General features: G+C 39.7%; 1 protein-coding gene across 1 annotated transcript in view; it reads right to left on the reverse strand.

The window, feature by feature from the left end:
* Window positions 1-17490, reverse strand: part of LOC102417379 (laminin subunit alpha-4-like) — a gene marked incomplete at its 5' end in the record, with an annotated part of 46088 nt that overhangs the window by 20327 nt on the left and 8271 nt on the right. Inside the window, 5 exons of the mRNA XM_006107990.2 lie at window positions 1171-1364; window positions 2729-2896; window positions 6220-6331; window positions 12330-12440; window positions 14140-14291. Coding sequence (XP_006108052.2) covers window positions 1171-1364; window positions 2729-2896; window positions 6220-6331; window positions 12330-12440; window positions 14140-14291 — 737 coding nt within the window. The remainder of the gene's footprint in view (window positions 1-1170; window positions 1365-2728; window positions 2897-6219; window positions 6332-12329; window positions 12441-14139; window positions 14292-17490) is intronic.

Below are 17490 nucleotides of genomic sequence, written 5' to 3' on the forward strand. Positions count from 1 at the left end.
CTGGGTGCGTCACCTGAGAACTGCAGCTGCCAAGTCACCGCAGTTCAGCAGCTCCTGCATTGAGCGTCTGCCCCCTGGTGGTCAGTGTGTGTCATAGCTACCATCGGAGGTCAAAGGGTCGGATGGTCATGGGAGATAGTGATGACTGAAAATCAGGGTAGAGAGCCCAATTTAAGTCGATTTTGCCAACCATAAAAATAAACATAACTGAATCAATGAGTTTACTCATAGCTGTTTCCTATTTTTCACTCTAATATTTATAAGCATGTCCAAAGATGCACATGTCTTCCTATCAGATGATTGCCCTCGATGATGGTGGCTGTGAGTGCATGCATTGCCTGAAGCACACATGTGACCACAGCAATTCTGAGCCCTGGATTTGTGGGCATGCACAAATTCTGGCCCCATAGGGACAACTGCCTTTGCAAGCTATGGACACATCTGGGATTTTCCTCACCTCTTCGTATTTGCATGACCTTGGCCTAAATTAGACGCCCTATGTCGGCAGCTGCTGAGTAGCCTGGCTGTGAGATTTACTTACCACACCTTTCCAGAATTTACACACATCCTTAAATGAACATAATGCTGGGCTGATTTGGTGTCTAGTGCTCCCCATATAAGAAAAAGTTAGGCAGCCTTCACCGGTTTGGCTCAGTGGATAGAGCGTCAGCCTGCAGACTGAAGGGTCCCAGGTTCAATTCCGATCAAGGGCACATGCCGGGGTTATGGGCTCAATCCCCCGTGGGGGACATGCAGGAGGCAGCCGATCAATGATTCTCTCTCATCATTGATGTTTCTCTCTCTCCCTCTCCCTTTCTCTCTCTGAAATCAATAAAAATATATTTATTAAAAAAAAGAAAAAAGAAAAAGTTAGGCATAGGAATAGTGCCATACTTCTCACTTGCAAGAGCAACACATTCAGACATGTGGACCCAAGCACCAAGAATGACTGCATTCTTATCAATGCAAAAGGCAAACAATTCTAACGGCCTCCACTTGGTTGTAGGTGTGCACATTTACATCAGCAAATTACAGTGGCAAAAATATTTTAAAAATATGAATATTTAAATGTACCAGTATTTTTAAAAATTGTATACCAACTATACATTTGGCATACATTTGTGTTGTTCATGCCTGAAATGTATTTCCAGTTAGAGTCGTCCACTGTACCTCGTGGTCCCGCTGCCTGGCTGCCGTGGCTCTATTCATGTCTTCTGCATCCCTGATATGGTCAAGGGCCTGGTGAAGTGATTCTTGAAGGTCTGACAACTTAGCATTGTAGTCTTCCAGCTGTTCCAGGACCACAGGAAACAGAGAGCGGGTATCATTGTACAGCCGCTGCCAACTCTCAGCCTGGCTCAACACTGGAAGAAAAATGACATGGAAACTCAGTCTGGGCTTCTCTTGTCTCCTCCCATTCCGTCCAGCATTTAGCAGAGATAAAAACTTGTCAGACCATGCCTTCAAAAGCAATAAAGATGGATGGTGTTGATCACAAAATAAGTCCATGCTTCATATTGAAGTAAAAATAATACTATTTTGTAGGATTTGAGAGCCCCTGGATGGCAGTCAGCCAAAAGGAGGGTTTGATTAGCTTTCCTATGAGATTACATTTTATGTGGAAACCATGCAATTATACTATGTTGATTATTACCCAGATTATTTCTAATTTTACCATATAAAATGCATTTGGATATATTATAGTCTTATTATTAAAATAACAAAAATTATCTTGTGTGTTACTGACAAATGATGTTTACAACCATTCATTTTCTCTGTTCTCTCCAGTTAGCTCCTTTAGGTCAAATCTAAATCATTATTTTGGGTGGGAAGAAGATTAAATGGTAATGGTATATGTGTCTTAGCTTTCTGATCAAAGTTGCATGCATTGACTATGTGTCTTCATTCCACTTTTCCTTCAGGGAATATCAATTTGACTTGTTCAGTTTTTTTGTATTTTCTTTCATCACCATGAACAGAAGACAAAAGTTCATGGCTGAGTAAAGAAAGTGGTTGAAAATGCCTTCACTAGTCCCATTTCTCTAGGGAAGTCTTATTAAATTCCAAAAAAGGCAAAGAACATAGAAGTATCTGACTGTGACATTAGACTTCAGCCTTTCTGACTGCTGGCTTCATCCTGACTCAGACATGGGGCCTGAGATTCTACTTTGGTTTTACTGTTTCTATGACTTTATATGTCTGCCATGGTACTATGCCTTATATTGAGAATATTCCTCTTCTAGAGTGTTCACATTCATTGTTAGCAGAAATTGATAGTGACAATTGCAAGAAAATGATCTAGGGCAGGTGTTCCTAATCCTTTTTGTGCTGCAGGGCCCTTTGTAATCTAGTAAAACCCTCAGACCCCTTCTTAAAATGTTTATTAAAATGCATAAAGTAAAATACATACAATGACAAGGGAGACCAATATATTAAAAAACAATTTGGTAATATATGTGCTTCTTTAGTAATGCATTAAGTAACAAGATTTAGAGGTGGGACTAATAACCACTGTAATTTTGAATTATTGATGAGCTTAATGTTTTGAGATACCAGCAATAGCCATAATATGATATGCAAACCTGTTGCTTCTTTTGTTGATTGTGTAGATTAAAATGGACACAAATGCCTTGCAACTCTTCCTATCAAGAGTGGAGTTTATTTCCTCACTCCTGGACCCACAAAGAAAGCAGAAATGTGCTGGGCTCCAGGAGCTGAATGGACCTACATTCATGGGCTTCGTCCGCCTCTTCATCCACGAGCTCCCGTTGAGTGAAGAATGGTTGACGGCTTCTAATCTCTTCCAGCATCTTCTGGGCCAACACCAGCTTCTCGGAGATTTCCTCAGAGCTAAGATCTTGCTGCTCCCCATAGTACAGCATCTTGTTGTTGATCTCTGAAAGGAAGGACATGATGAGAGAAGGCAGCGGGGAGAGATGACTGGGCCTTTTACAGCGAAGCCATTGAAAACACGGGGGAGGACAGGCATACTGATGTTCACACTGCAAATACTGATGCCAGCATCTGAGTACAATGTTGATTCCAGGGAGAAGTAAAACCTGAGGAAATCACTCCTCTTTGCTTCCTATTTGGTGTCTTCAGAATGGGAATGGGATTAACACAATGCCTGCCCTGATTTCATGGAAACTTGTGTCTGGTTTTTGAATCACATTTACATAGTGGTTCAAAAACATTAATATTTAAGGCACACAAGTCTGCAGTCTTTGATCAATCTTTTATATAAAACTAGAAGTCTGGTGCACGAAATTCGTGCATGGGTAGGGTCCCTAGGCCTGGCTGGCGATCAGGGCCAATCTGTGTAGCAACCAGCAGGGTGATTGGGAGGCCCCCACTGGCACCCGCCTTGGCTGGCCTGGTGCTGCCCGCTTGACGATCCTGCCCCTGCCACCACCACCAGTTGCCTCCCTCTGCGGGGCGACTGGTGGGGTGATCGGGGGTCCCCGCTGACACCTGCCTTGACTGGCCTAGGGCCTGCAGGCTAAGGGCAGCTCCTGCATTGAGCGTCTGCCCCCTGGTGGTCAGTGCCCATCACAGTGACTGGTCGTTCCACCGGTCGTTCTGCCGTTCAGTCGATTTGCATATTGGGCTTTTATTATATAGGATACATAACTTGGAGAAAATGTTCTGAGGTATCTCCTGTCATATGTAGGATACATTGGCGATATTAATCATACTTTAGCCAAGGAGTTATCAAGGCTTTAAGCCAAAATTAGAGTATACTGTAGTTGTTCAAGTGAGTCTTTCAGATGGTTCTACAGAGTAGATATACCAAAAAGGCTTGTGAATTTCTTCTCATATGCATTTTTTTTGCAATTGCTATCTGCCTTCTGTATATGACTGTTGGTATTTTGACTCTGGGTCATTTTCACCCATGTCCAGAAGTAGGATGGAGAATTTTAGAACTGGAGGGACTGCTGAGGTTCAGAGGGATTAAATGAGTTGCCGAAATATTAGCAGAGCTGAATAGTTCTTTGACTCCCTGTTTCTACTACAGATGATCAGATGAAAATTATATAATTGCCAACTTGTGCTATAGGAGCTCCAGGAGGAAGCATTCTATCTTCCTGGCATAAATGAAACTGTGTGTCTGTGGTTTACTGTGATATGTGGTTTGGCAGACAAACACCGTTGTCACATAAGTTATACCAAATAAGGGCTTGTATTTTCTATGGCTAATAGCTTGAAGGTCGCCAGTAGTTATTTTAGAGATGGCTGGGAATAGGAATGACACACTAGTGGTGTTGTGCAACATTCCTGAATTGTGAAGAAAGGGAGATAAATGAGGAAAGAAGTTTTAATACTAGAAATACTACTCAGAAAATTATAGGGACACCAAGATATGCTAAAAAAAAAACTTATGAAGGGATTTAAACATTCACTTTTCAAGAAAGTCTAAAACACTAACTCCTGAAATAAACTAAAATAAGTCCCCCCCCCTTAGAACTAGTATTTGCAAGGCTAATTCTTTGGTGTTTTGATAAAAATATTATACATACAATTCTGATCTGTTTTATTTTAGCCACTTCTGGTAGAGATTAGAAAAAGGAAACGTAGACAATAGCATTTTTGCCACTGGTCTTTGGAGACTGTTCATACATTATTATAAAAAGGTAAAAACTGATGGAAATTAGTTTCCCATTTACATTCTTTTGTAATTTTTTTCATTTTTTCTTGTGCTTTAAGCAGTGATTTTCAACCTGTGTGCCACAGCACACGGGTGTGCACAAGAATTTTTAAAACATGCAATACCTATCTAGTCAGGGATACGGACCTCTTTTCCCTTAAACTGACAAATAAAAAGATGGCAATAGCTGTCTGGTGAGAATGAATCAAAATTATACCTTTCTTTTTGGTCAGATTGGCAAAATTATATCATATATTTTTTGGTGTGCCATGGAATTTTAGTAGTCAGTGCCATTAGATGAAGAAGGTTAAAAGTCGCTGGGTGAAGGGTTTAGAAACTTTCTAAATAAGAGGGCTTAGAAACTTTCCTAATGAAATGCTGTAGAATAAAACTTTGAGTTACAGAAGTAAAAGTAACTTATTTTCTCCGAATGGCTTACTAGGATGAACGCTGGCTTTATTTGCTACCTAGAGGGACATTTATTCCTTAATTAGATGAGGTCAGCTAATCTAGGCTTAATCTCACTTTTAGAACAAATCAATACTAACTCTAAAATGTTAGAGAAAAAGAGTATTTTATTGGGAGATGCAAAAGCATGCAATAATTAGGATGGGAGTGGGAAGTGTTTCAAATGTATGCCATTTGTTTTATTGTGCATTATAGGCACCAAAGGAAATATAGCAAATGATTAATTTTGGCTCAGGATATCCATTTTCTTGGAATATGCCCCCTATACCTCAGTATAAAGATATGAATCTCCCACTGTGGGTCCCTTTACTGCCATTGTGCCCTAGGGTGCAGTTGGTCTTGTCATCCAGCTCTGAATATATAGGATAATAAAAACTATGGGAACACACACACACTGCTTCCTAGCAGACTCTAACCCAAGGAATTTCTCTTTATCTTAGAACAAAGTTGCCTCTTTTCTGTTGGTAAATGAAGGCTGGTTTTCAATGCACCATCAAAATAGGCTTTAAAATGCAACCTGTATTTACCAGAGGCCAGAGCACAAGTAAGTGAACCTTCAAGGGGAAAGGTCAAATTACCACAAGCTTTTGGGCCAAGAAATCTCACACATACACCCCTCCCTGTTTTTTTGTCTGGATTGGGGACCAGAGCATGTTGCCTGCCTGATTCTTGGGAAAGCGCGTCAGAGACAGCTCAGGGCCATTTGGGTTAGTAGACAGTTTACGGCCCCTCTAAAAGCAGTGTTTTTGCTGTCAGTCATTAAGAAAAACGTGAATCCTGCTCAACTGCTGCATTTTAGAGACACCATGGCATGCGATTTCCTCTGCCGAAAAGATATTTTGGCATTTCCCTTCTGTAAAAGGCCTGGAAAGTAGGTGACTCTGTACATTTATTCTTGAAAACTTACAGATTGTAAGGAAGGATGAGTGCTCAGAAATCCCAGGTAAACCAACTTGAAATGCAGACCTCATATAAGTTCAAACCTATAGCACTCTAACAGTTCTTGGCACGATCGTAAGCACTAACGGTAGCTATTAGTTTTTATTGTTGTTAATAACAGGAATGATGCCTTGACATGGAGCTGAACCAGAAGAGGATATATTTACCTTGGATTGTATCCCTCATGTCGTGGGCTTGCTCTACAAGCTGAGTTGCGTGGTTAATGGTATCCATACTTTCCTTTTCAGCCAGTTGGCTCTTTCTTGAAGCTTGACTTTCCTATAAATAATCCGTGTAAACACCAGATTAAATTTAGGAGAAGGAAATGTTGTATATGTATATGTATATGTGGGGGTGGGTGGGAATAATGTATTTTAAAACCGAAAATTTCCCTGACATGGGAAAGCTCTATAACATAAAATGGTCCCAGAAACCATGCATGAAGGCTGCTGTGATGACCAGCTTTAGGATTACAGAATGCTACAGAATGCTGCAAAATCAGATGGCATTCCTCTGCCATCAGTCACAGCTCAACCCAAACCAGCTGGCTTTCATAGCTGATTTACCCTTTGAATTTTTACTGTATCTCAAGATGACAGACTAGGAAATTTCCCAAGTGTGCTGAGCAGTTTGACAGTGTACACTCAAGAGCTTTAAGCTTCAAAGGGAAAATTGTCAAGAAAGCAGGCAGATCTTGAAATGCTCCACGCATCCCGTGGCTCCTGGGTGGTCCAATCACTGGTGAAACTGAATCACCGCAGAGATTCAAAGGCTTAGGCTCACTGGGCTAAATGCTGTTTTCAGTGCTGCACTCCAGATTCCCATCAACAGCGATGGCACTTGAGCACAAATAACTGTTCAGGCAGATTTGGCTCAGAGCGAACGGCGCTCTTCTCCGGGAAGCTGACTCCATTTCTCAACTCGGGAGCTTCTGTTTCGGAGTTCCCACGAAGCATTTGTTAAAATGAAATCCCAACCCAAGTGTGGCTCCTGAAGAAAGGATGTGTGGGGGTGCATGTGTATGTGCATGTTTCTCTGTGTGTGCAAGGACAGAAGCTGATCTAAGACATGGTTCAAGGCCAGGACACTTGTCTGCATGCAAGGCATGGGGGCCGGGTACTTCCTTTTGGCATTAGAAAGACTGACTCATGGGTCCTATTTAAGAGGAGGAGAACTTCAGTCTGACACTTGGTGGGTGCCCACTTGCTGCATCTGGTGTGGTGTGGTTTTGTTTTGGCTCAGCTCTGTCACAAAGGGCTACAGCACCTGGATGGACTGCAGGGTGACCCGCCACACAGACCACTGCTAACCACTGCACAGTTGCCCCAGGCGTTTCAGACTTCTCTCCTTTCACCTGGTGTTAGCCAGTGGATTATGCCATGATTATACCTGGAATGTTTTTATACTTCCCAGGCCTAACCCAAGCAAGTGGCCCTTGGTCAGGGAAGAGAATGCAGAAATCATATCATAGCTCTGGCCGGTTGCTCAGTGGTTAGAGTGTTAGCCTGTGCACCGAATGGTACCTGGGTAGCAGGTTAGGTGTGCGTGCAAGAGGCAACCAATGGATGTGTCTCTCACATCAATGTTTCTCTCGCTCTTCCTCTCTTCCACTCTCTAAAAATCCTCTGGTGAAAATTAACAAAACAAAAAAGAAAGAAAGAAAGCATATAGTAGCAAGCATAAGCTCTAGAGGCTTTTTTTTTCGGGCAAGTCTGAAATTGCCTCCACACAAAGCGCCCTGTGCAGCAGTAATGCAGCCATCAGTCCCTTCCCTCAACAGCGAGCTCTCTGAATGGACACTGTATTCTGAGCCAATGCGTTCCTTCATCCAATTCCTATCTTCCTCTTGGCTTATTCTAAGGCTTTCCAGTATCACAAAATTTGTGGTCATTTTAAAATTAAATGATGCAGGGCACAAGATTAATATTATTCTTGATGTCACCTCCTCTCCTCTTTTTATTTTTTTATTATTTTAAAAAAATATATTTTATTGATTTTTACAGAGAGGAAGGGAGAGGGATAGAGAGTTAGAAACATCGATCAGCTGCCTCCTGAACACCCCCCCACTGGAGATATGCCCGCAACCAAGGTACATGCCCTTGACCAGAATCAAACCCGGGACCCTTCAGTCCACAGGCCGCCACTCTATCCACTGAGCCAAACCGGTCAGGGCTCTCTCCACTTTTAAAATATACAATAGTTTAAAACATTTAACAAGTTGATTTTTGATCTAGTTTAAATTGAATTATATTTGAACAGCACAACATCATATTTTTGGCTTTGGCTTCAACCTTCAAGGGAAAATGCTATTGTTATTAATGTGTTTATTTCACTTATTATGGAAACTTTGAATTGAAGCAATGGAAGACAGCTGGAGGATGTCCTCTCTCTAAGAAAACCTTTTCTTCCTGACAAACACCAGAGGGCGCGTATTTATGTTTAACAAAAGACTCCGTGGCAGAGGAACCACCATTACTTAAAAATAAATAAATAAATAAATAAATAAACAAATAAATAAAATAAAATAAAATATTGTAAGAACTAACTAAATAAATTGCAAAATTACTGGCTATAATATATAGTAGTGCCTATGTGAATGTTATATTTTTTTTCTGTGACTTTGCTTATGGAAGAAAACTAATGATATAGACATATGATAAAACAGGTGCACCTTGCTCTAAGAAAAGCTGAGATTAAAAAATTATCTCACAACCATAAATCAGTTAATGATTTAACCTGCAAATGAAGTAAGTGTATAAAGAGTAATGTACCTAGAATACTAATTTAAAAAAATCAATCAGATTGAGGGTGATAATCAGTTCTACCTAGGGTGATCATATATTTTATTGTTTAAATGGGGAAACTTTTGAGAGTGAAAGGAGGGTCTTTTAACAATTACTCTGGGAGATAAGCATAAACAGGAACAGACAGTCTCGAACAAAACAACAGCAGGAATATCGGCATGCCTTTCAGAATCTGTATAGTGACATCTACTTCTGTGGGTCTGCCTGCCTCCTACACATTAAGACTTCCAAATGCCTGTCCAGCCTTATGCCTTCCCTGAGGAGCAGACTCAGATTTCTAACTGCCCTCTGGGCATCCATAGATACCTCATCCTTAAAATGTCCAGGGTAATCCATTCCGTACTTTTAGTTTTAGTCATCCATTTCTCCAAGCCAGAGCTTTCCTCCTTGTTTATCCTCATATTTAATTGATCACTGAATTTGTTTTGATTCCACTTGTCTTTCTGGCCCCCGTCCAATTCCCCACTTCCACAGTCCCAGTTGATCCCTATTCACTGTAATGCTTTTCAAATGAAGACAATGTAGCAATCAACCACACTTAATTTTGGCTCAGTATATCCATTTTCTCCTGGGGGCAGTCTCCTAATTTGTGTCCCTATCTTCAGATCTTTACTCACCAATCTATCACCCTTATTGAGGAGGAATGCTTCTGAAATTCCAAGTCTGATCAGCCCATTGTTCTAGAGTAAATGCTTCAGTGTCTTCCAAAGTCCACAGGGTGAAATTCATAGGTTCTTAGCTTGGTGGACAAGGTTCTTCATGGATCTGGGCATCTGAGAACTTCTTTAGCATTATCTCCTGCTCCTTGATTTACAGTTAATCTTCCAGAAGGCCAAGGCCAACGTCCTTCTAGTCCCAGGAATACAGTGTGCTTTACATCTTTCTGCTTTGTGGTAAATTTCCTTTGCTTGGAAGTATTTGATAAACTCCTAGTCATTCTTCAATGCACAGGCCTATGCTCATGTTCTCTGAGAAGTCTCCCTACGGTGCCCCTGCTAAAACAATTATTTCTTCCTTAGAATTATCTCTTTAGGCTGTATCATGCCTCGATTATCAAATGCTGTTACATATATATTTTTACATGCCTGTTTTCCCTACTAGACCATGAGCTCTTTGAGAACAGGGGTCTTATTGTATTCATTTCAGTATCTATAGCACCTAGCACAATGACCGTTATATACCAGGTGTTAAGTAATGCTTTTGGAATTGAAACATTTTTTATTTTTTGTCCTGCCCTTTTTTCAGGATCAGAAATGAGGCTCAGGAGCTTTTGATGTGTGGAGGTGACCTATTTTCCTTCCATTCCTAAAGATCTCTTTTCATCAAATGCATGGGTATCCCTTAGGAGGTCCCCAGAAGTAGGGGTGGGAAAGGGCTATAGCATTTCCCCAAAGGGGGTAGAGGACTTGGATATGAATTGGGACAAAACCAATAACTTCAGGTTAATGTAAATTGTGAGATTTGGGTCACATGAAGTTCATGTGACAGGTAATTTGCATACAGAGGTATTTTCAAGTTCAAAAGGCAACATTAGTGTGACTTTTATCACTGTGGGAACCTACCGTGAAATCTTTCACTCTGAAGCCAAACATTACTTTCTTGATAGAAATCTTTCTAAGATAAAGTTTTTCTTAAATCCTTCTTAGAATAAACTATGGATTTTTCTAGACTAAGGGCTTGAGGATGCTTGAGAAGTCCTTACGACAAATGCCAAGCAATTGATTTTGAAATATTTAGCAGGTTCTTGTACCATCAGGACTGTTGGAGTCAGAAGGACATTAGGTTCAGTAAGAATAAACGGAAACAGCTGGGCGAATGTTCCAGTAGCTTTTTCATCAACCTCCTGCTTTGGTGGTGTTCTTGTTGTCTTGGAGCTTTTTCTACTGGGCTGTTATTTTCAAGCTTGCATTATTTTTCTCTATGAAAGCCTGCATTTGAAGTATATCCAAAGTAGAAAAGCTACACAACAAAATGATCTGTAACTCTGTCTGAGCTGTGGGAGGAACGAATCTTGGTGAAAACACATCCTCAAGAATTGAGACACTTTTGGCAAGTTCCAACTATGATACAAGAATGAAATCACTATGAGCTTTTCGCAAAGATTTCTTTCTGGGTACTTCCTTTGAAACGTAAGAGATCTCACTGCTTTTCAAATGCTGATGGTTGGGTTAATATGCAGCATTGTATGGGAAACAAGGACAATTTTCATGTGCATTTCAAAGTGGTTGAATCTTCCAAGGGTCCAAGTAATTAACATTTTTAGAAGCTTAATCTCTTAAAATTTTAAGAGCTCCAAGGTCAAAAGAGATTATCAAAGTTATTTTAACCTTTATTTTTGTAGAAAGTGAGAATTGTTTTTTGAAAAGCACTTGCACAGTTTATGTGAAATACCAGTATAGGAAAGCAGAAATTCCAGAGTGCTCTGGACAGCACTGGGGGAGCATAACAAGGAAAAAAATGTGTTAAACATTTTAAATGTTGAATATGGCGCCTTGTGGCTTAGTTGTATTTTTTTTTATTACTACAGAGGCAGGATATTTTTCCATTAGGCTGCTGGGGAGTGTATTTAATAGTCTCTCACACTGACTCTGCTCAAATTTCAATGCTTTTGTGGTTAATTTCTGAGAGCTTTTATGTCATATTTCCCTTAATATTATTCTTAGTCTCATTGACTTTTTCATTTATTTAGTTGTCTTTACTGGGTATTTGAAATTTTATCTTGTCATATCTATTATATCTTTTTATTGTAATTCCTCATGCTGTATTTAAATGTAATTGTCATTTTCTTTCAATTTCAAATAAATATTTAGTTCTGTTTTCTTGCGAATTTGAGATTTAAACTCAAGTCTTTAATCTGTCTGGGATTTTATTTTAGTACTAGTGGCCTGATGCACTTAATTAGTGCAAGAGTAGGCCTTCCTTCCCCTGGATGCCAGCAGCCCTGGCTTCGTCTGGAAGGTCGTCCAGAAGGATGTCCAGTCTAATTAGCATATTACGCTTTTATTATTATAGATATGGTGTAAGGTGAGGGTTGAAAGTGATTTTTTTCCCTGCCAAAGTGCAAAATTGCTTTCTCAGCATCATTCCTCTTCTTTCTGTTTATTATTTAATGCATCCTTTAGCAGACATTTAAATTTTATATTCTACATAGTAAAGCTTATTTCTGGATGCTCTATAGCTCTTAGTCATAAAATGCTAAGGCAAACAGCTGAACAACTATTCTAATTGAAATATATCAACCATATTAACCAACAGCAAATATTAAAATAGTTCCTCATAAAACACAGTTTTTCAAGGAAACCAGTCAAAATGGGAAGAAACAGTAGAGACCGAGTCTACTCTTGATTTATTTTAAGGTCCTTGAGTCACTGCATATTTTCTGAGCTGTGCTGAGCCTCAGTTGTTTGTGACTTGCTAGGCTCACACCAGCTAAGTCCTTTCTCTGAAGGTAGCTCCAGAAACTGAATACATACCCTTTCAGCTAATTCGTCCAGGTCAGACAGAAGGCTTTTCATTGTATTCTCAGCGTTGTTGATTTGTATCTTTCTTAGGATATACTGGTTTTCTCTTTCTGACAATTTTGTCTGTGGAAAAAAATATTTTGAAAATAATCAGTAGATGTGCACACCAGGTTTGTAAAAATAAACACAAAACTCTTCTCGTGTTAGAGGACTTAGAGTAGAATGTGAGTCTCTGTTCCCCAAATGGTGGTGGGTCTGCAGGCTGTAGCAGGCTGGTATAGAGGTTGGGGACTACATGGGGGTTCTCAGGGCCCTAAGGGCTAAAATTCTTCCAGCTCTGCTCACCAGGCAGACCCTGGGCTGTGCTGTGCTGGCCATGGGGAAAGGGTACCTTTTTCTAATTTGTACAAATGCACAATATAGACTGGTGGTGGCCTTGGGTGTCTGACCTTTAAAATGTCAATTTGGGAAGGCTTTGGAAGAAATGATCAACTCACACAAATTAAAGTAAATGGAGCTTAGTCCAAATGTGGTTTTACTCAGATTACTTTGGAGTAGGCTCACCGAACTTGGCACTGCCTTTCTGTCAGCTATAATTATATCTATCTTGAAGTTGTGTTGTTGGGGAAAGAGAATTCAAGTGGCATCAAGAGGCCTGAATCTGGGTGACTCCCCTGAGAATTAGTGCCTTCATGTGTCCAAACTGATGAGTTTGGACAAGAAGGATTTCTAGGTTTGGAACAGAATGCTCACTAAGATTCCATTCACCTCAACAATGTTGTCATTTTTTTGTTTTGTTTTGCATAATATGGACAGTTGCTGTGCATGTCATCTGCACCTCCACAAAGTAATGAGCACTTACTATGCTAGGTACTGTTCTAAGACACTACCCTATCAACTCACTGAATTCTTTCAACAATCCATGAGATGGTTCAATAATTTTTCTCAATTCCAGATGAGAAAACTGAAGAATTAAAGAGGTTAAATAACTTATCCAAGGTTACCTAGCTAGTAAGTGTCAGAACCAGCATTTGAATGCAAACAATCTAAATTCAAAGTCTATGCTCTTAACTACTATACTAAATTGACTAACAAAGTTTAAAAAAATTACGCTGGTATTAATTCTATTGTCCTTTCAGCTAATTATCATTGTTTTAAAAAAATCTGTTGGTTGTGATAGAAGCCCATGATTTAGAGGGGGGAAATAAAACCACTTCTTAAAGCTTAGATATACAAACACAGTTCATCTGTTTCCTGCCTTTAACTCGTTTATTAGAGATTAACCGCAGGATCTATGAGGAGAAACAGAGCATGTGAGTATGTTGTGTGTTTGAGTGTGTGTGTGAGTGTGGGAAAATGAGGGGGAATATGACAATGAGAAGGTAAGGTAAGGGTAGGAGATAGAGATAGAGATAAAAATTGAGATAGAGAAACAGAGAGACACACAGAGAGAAACGTTTCTAGAGAAACTTCTCAAAAACATTGCACATTGAGGGTAAGGTAATGGTAAGTCTGTGGTAATCACTTGAATGACCAATGTACAGCTTCACCAAGGAAATAAGTGTTTCGCATCCCTCAATAGTTTTGTACATAGATACCAGTTTTTTAGTCATTTCATTTTCAGTATTAACCTCTTTTATAGATGGCAGCTCTTGGTTGAGCTGAAGATCATGCTTACAATTAACTTGTCATAATTTCCTAGGGCTAGCCAACCATCTGTAATATTGCCATGGGACTCAGATACCAAAACTGATAGGGGTTACTAGGAGTGACTCAGTGAAACCAGAATGAAAACGCGCGGAAGATAAACATTTCTGCATACTTTGAGGAGGTAGATGGTGGAGTTCATTTCATTCACGTGTCTATGGGCAGCGGCACCGGAGGACACACTCAACACACCGGATTTGCTTTCTTCAATGGAGAGCGCGGCTAAGCGAAGGTCATCGGTCAGATCCCAGATGCACTTATCACAGCCTAGAAGTAGAATGGGCAGGTCATTTCTTCAAAATGAAAAGTCAGCGGGGAAGCATGCTGCCTTCAGTAGATCACTACATGAACTTCCTTAGTTAATTCTATTTCCATTTTTGTTTCATGAGGTGCTGTTCTGGGTCACAGAACTAGTCCTTATACTCAAAGTCGAGTAGAGTCCAAGATGAGCCAAACTACATCAAGCACTATCCCCACTTAACACATAACAAAAAGAAACAACACATGCAACAGGGAAAGTAGGTTAACATGAACACTGAGTGCTGCACTGAGACAGAAAGAAAGCATGAAAGGGACAGCCCTCTGGGATGACTCTCTTTATGTCAGGCTTTGGGCTTTTGCTTGGTGTCTACTGGTGAAGGCGGCTATTTGATAGGCACTCCTCCTTTCCTTTCATCTTTTCTCATCTCAATTCAGGTTCTAGCACTTCTTACTCCTTGGCCTCACCCCAAGGGTGACTCTCTGAGCACCTCCCCATGGCCTGACCTCCTGTCTGGTGCAGTAGTTGCAGTTTCTCATTGCTTCTCACGTTTCGCATTTGAGTTCTTCTGACCACGGTCATCACCCACCAGGATCCCAGTGCCCTCCTGGGGCACACTCACAAGTACACCCTTGGAAACTTTCCTGTTCTCTATCTCTCTCTCAGATTGTACTTTCTTCTGGAGAACTGGTAAATGGAGACTGACGTGTTAATAGTTGTTAGTATGTTAATTAAGTTTAACATGGTCTTACTCATATTGACTTTCAGAGGAACATCAGGCTGGAGGGGGAAATGCTTAGGGCCAGGCAGGTATCATGATGTCCTTAAAGTGACCTTGCTTAGGGGACCACCTAGGTTATCAGTGTGTAAACTTTACCCTGCTTGTGCCTCGCATTCTGTGCCATCTTCTAAAATGTGATTCATCGGTAATATTAATCTCTTGTGTCCGGAGGACTCAGAAGTCAAGATATTTTTGTTTGGGGGAGGGAATACCTAATGTTAAAAAAATATATAGTCTTTAAATCACTCTACTTAAAGATAAATATTAGTTACTTTTTAAAATTAAATGTATTGGGGTGATATTGGTTTATAGGGTCATATAGGTTTCAGGTGTACGTTTCTGTGATGCCTGATCTGTGTGTAGCATTGTGTGTCCACCACCAAAGTCAAGTAATCTTTTGTCACCGTATATTTGGCCCCCTTTACACTTTACTACACCCTCCCCCTTCCCTTTTAGTAAACCACCATGTTGTTGTCTGTGCCTATGAGTATCAGTTTTGTATCCCACATGAGTGAAATCATATGGTTCTTAGCTGTTTATGACTGACTTATTTTGCTTAGCACAATATTCTCAAGATCCATCCATGTTGTCACAAATGGCAGTATTTCATCTTTTCTTATGGCTGAGTAGTATTCCATTGTATACCATGTCTTCTTTATCCAATCCTCTATCGAAGGACACTTTGGTTGTCTCTATGTCTTGGTCACTGTGAATAATGCTGCAATGAGGATAGGGTGCATATATCTTTGAGAATAAATGTTTTTTGAGTGGTTTTTTTTGGGGGGGGGGTAGATATCTAGAAGAGATTCCTGGGTCATATGGTAACTCTATTTTTAATTTTTGAGGAATTGCCACACTGTTTTCCATTGTGGCTGTAACAGTTTACATTCCTGCCAGCAATGAATGAGAATTCCTTTTACTCTGTAACCTCTCCAACACTTGTTACTGTATTACCTGTCTTGTTGATAACAGCCATTCTAACAGGTGTAAGGTGGTATCTCATTATACTTTTGATTTGCATTTCCCTAATAGTTAGTGGAGTTGCACATGTTTTTCATATATCTATTGGCTGTTTGTATGTCTTCTTGGGAAAGGTGTCTGTTCCGGCCCTCTGCCCATTTTTTTAAATTGGATTGTTTGCTTGTTTGATGTTGAGTTGTATGAGTTCTTTATATATTTTGGATATTAACCCCTTGTTGGAGCTGCTGTTTGCAAATATCATTTCCCATTCGGTTGGTTATCTTTTTATTTTGTTGTAGTTTTCTTTTGCTGTGCAGAAGCTTTTTAGTTTGATAGAGTCCCATTCATTTATTTTTGCCTCTAATTCCCTTGACTTTGGGGTTAAATTCATAAAATGTTCTCTATGACCAAGGTCCATAAGTTTAGTACCTATGTTTTCTTCTATGTACTTTATTGTTCCAAGCCTTTGATCCATTTTTATTTAATTTTTATACAAGGGAACAAGCTATAATCTAGTTTCATTCTTTTGCATGTGGCTTTCCAATTCTCCCAGCACCACTTATTGAGGATAATGGTGCTTTCTTTTCTCCATTGTGTGTTTTTGGCCTCTTTGTCAAAATTTATTTGCCATGTACCTGTGGTTTTATTTCCGGGCTTTCAATTCTGTTCCATTGGTCTGTGTGTCTGTTCTTCTGCCAGTACCATGCTGTTTTGAGTATCTTAGCTCTGTGGTATAATTTCAAGTCAGGTAGTATGATACCTCTCTAACTTTTTTCTTTGGCTGTTCAGGGTATTTTGTGATTTCATACAACTCTGATGACTTTTTGCTCTATTTATTTAAAAAAATGACATTAGGATTTGGATTAAATCTGTATATTGCTTTGGGTAATACAGCCATTTTAACTATGTTGATTCTTCCACTCCATGAACATGAACATGGAATATCTTTCCATTTCATTGTGTCTTATGCAATCCCTTTTAATAATGCTTTGTAGTTTTCAGTATATAGGTCCTTCACCTCCTTTGTTAAGTTTATTCCTAGGTATGTTATTCCTTTGGTTGCAATTGCAAAAGGTGTTTTCTTTTCATTTCTTTTTCTGAAGTTTCATTGTTAGTATATAGGAAAGCAATGGCTTTTTGTACATTGATTTTGTATCCTGTAACTTCACTGTATTCATTTATTGTTTCTAATAGTTTTTTTTTTGGTGGAATTTTTAAATTTTTCTATATACAGAATCATGTCATCTGCAAAAGACACTTTCATTTCTTCCTTCCTAATTTGGATGTCTTTTCTTTATTTCTCTTGCCTGATTGCTCTGGCTAGGACTTCCAAAACTATGTTAAATAAGAGTGGTGAGAGTGGGCATCCTTGTCTTGTTCCTGATTTTCACCATTGCGTATGATACTGGCTGAGGGTTTATCATAGATGGTGCTTGAAAAGTCATTAAGACTAGTTCTGGAAATTT

Source organism: Myotis lucifugus, unplaced genomic scaffold (genome assembly GCF_000147115.1).
Source record: "Myotis lucifugus unplaced genomic scaffold, Myoluc2.0 scaffold_1630, whole genome shotgun sequence".
NCBI classification, from domain to species: Eukaryota; Metazoa; Chordata; class Mammalia; order Chiroptera; family Vespertilionidae; genus Myotis; species Myotis lucifugus.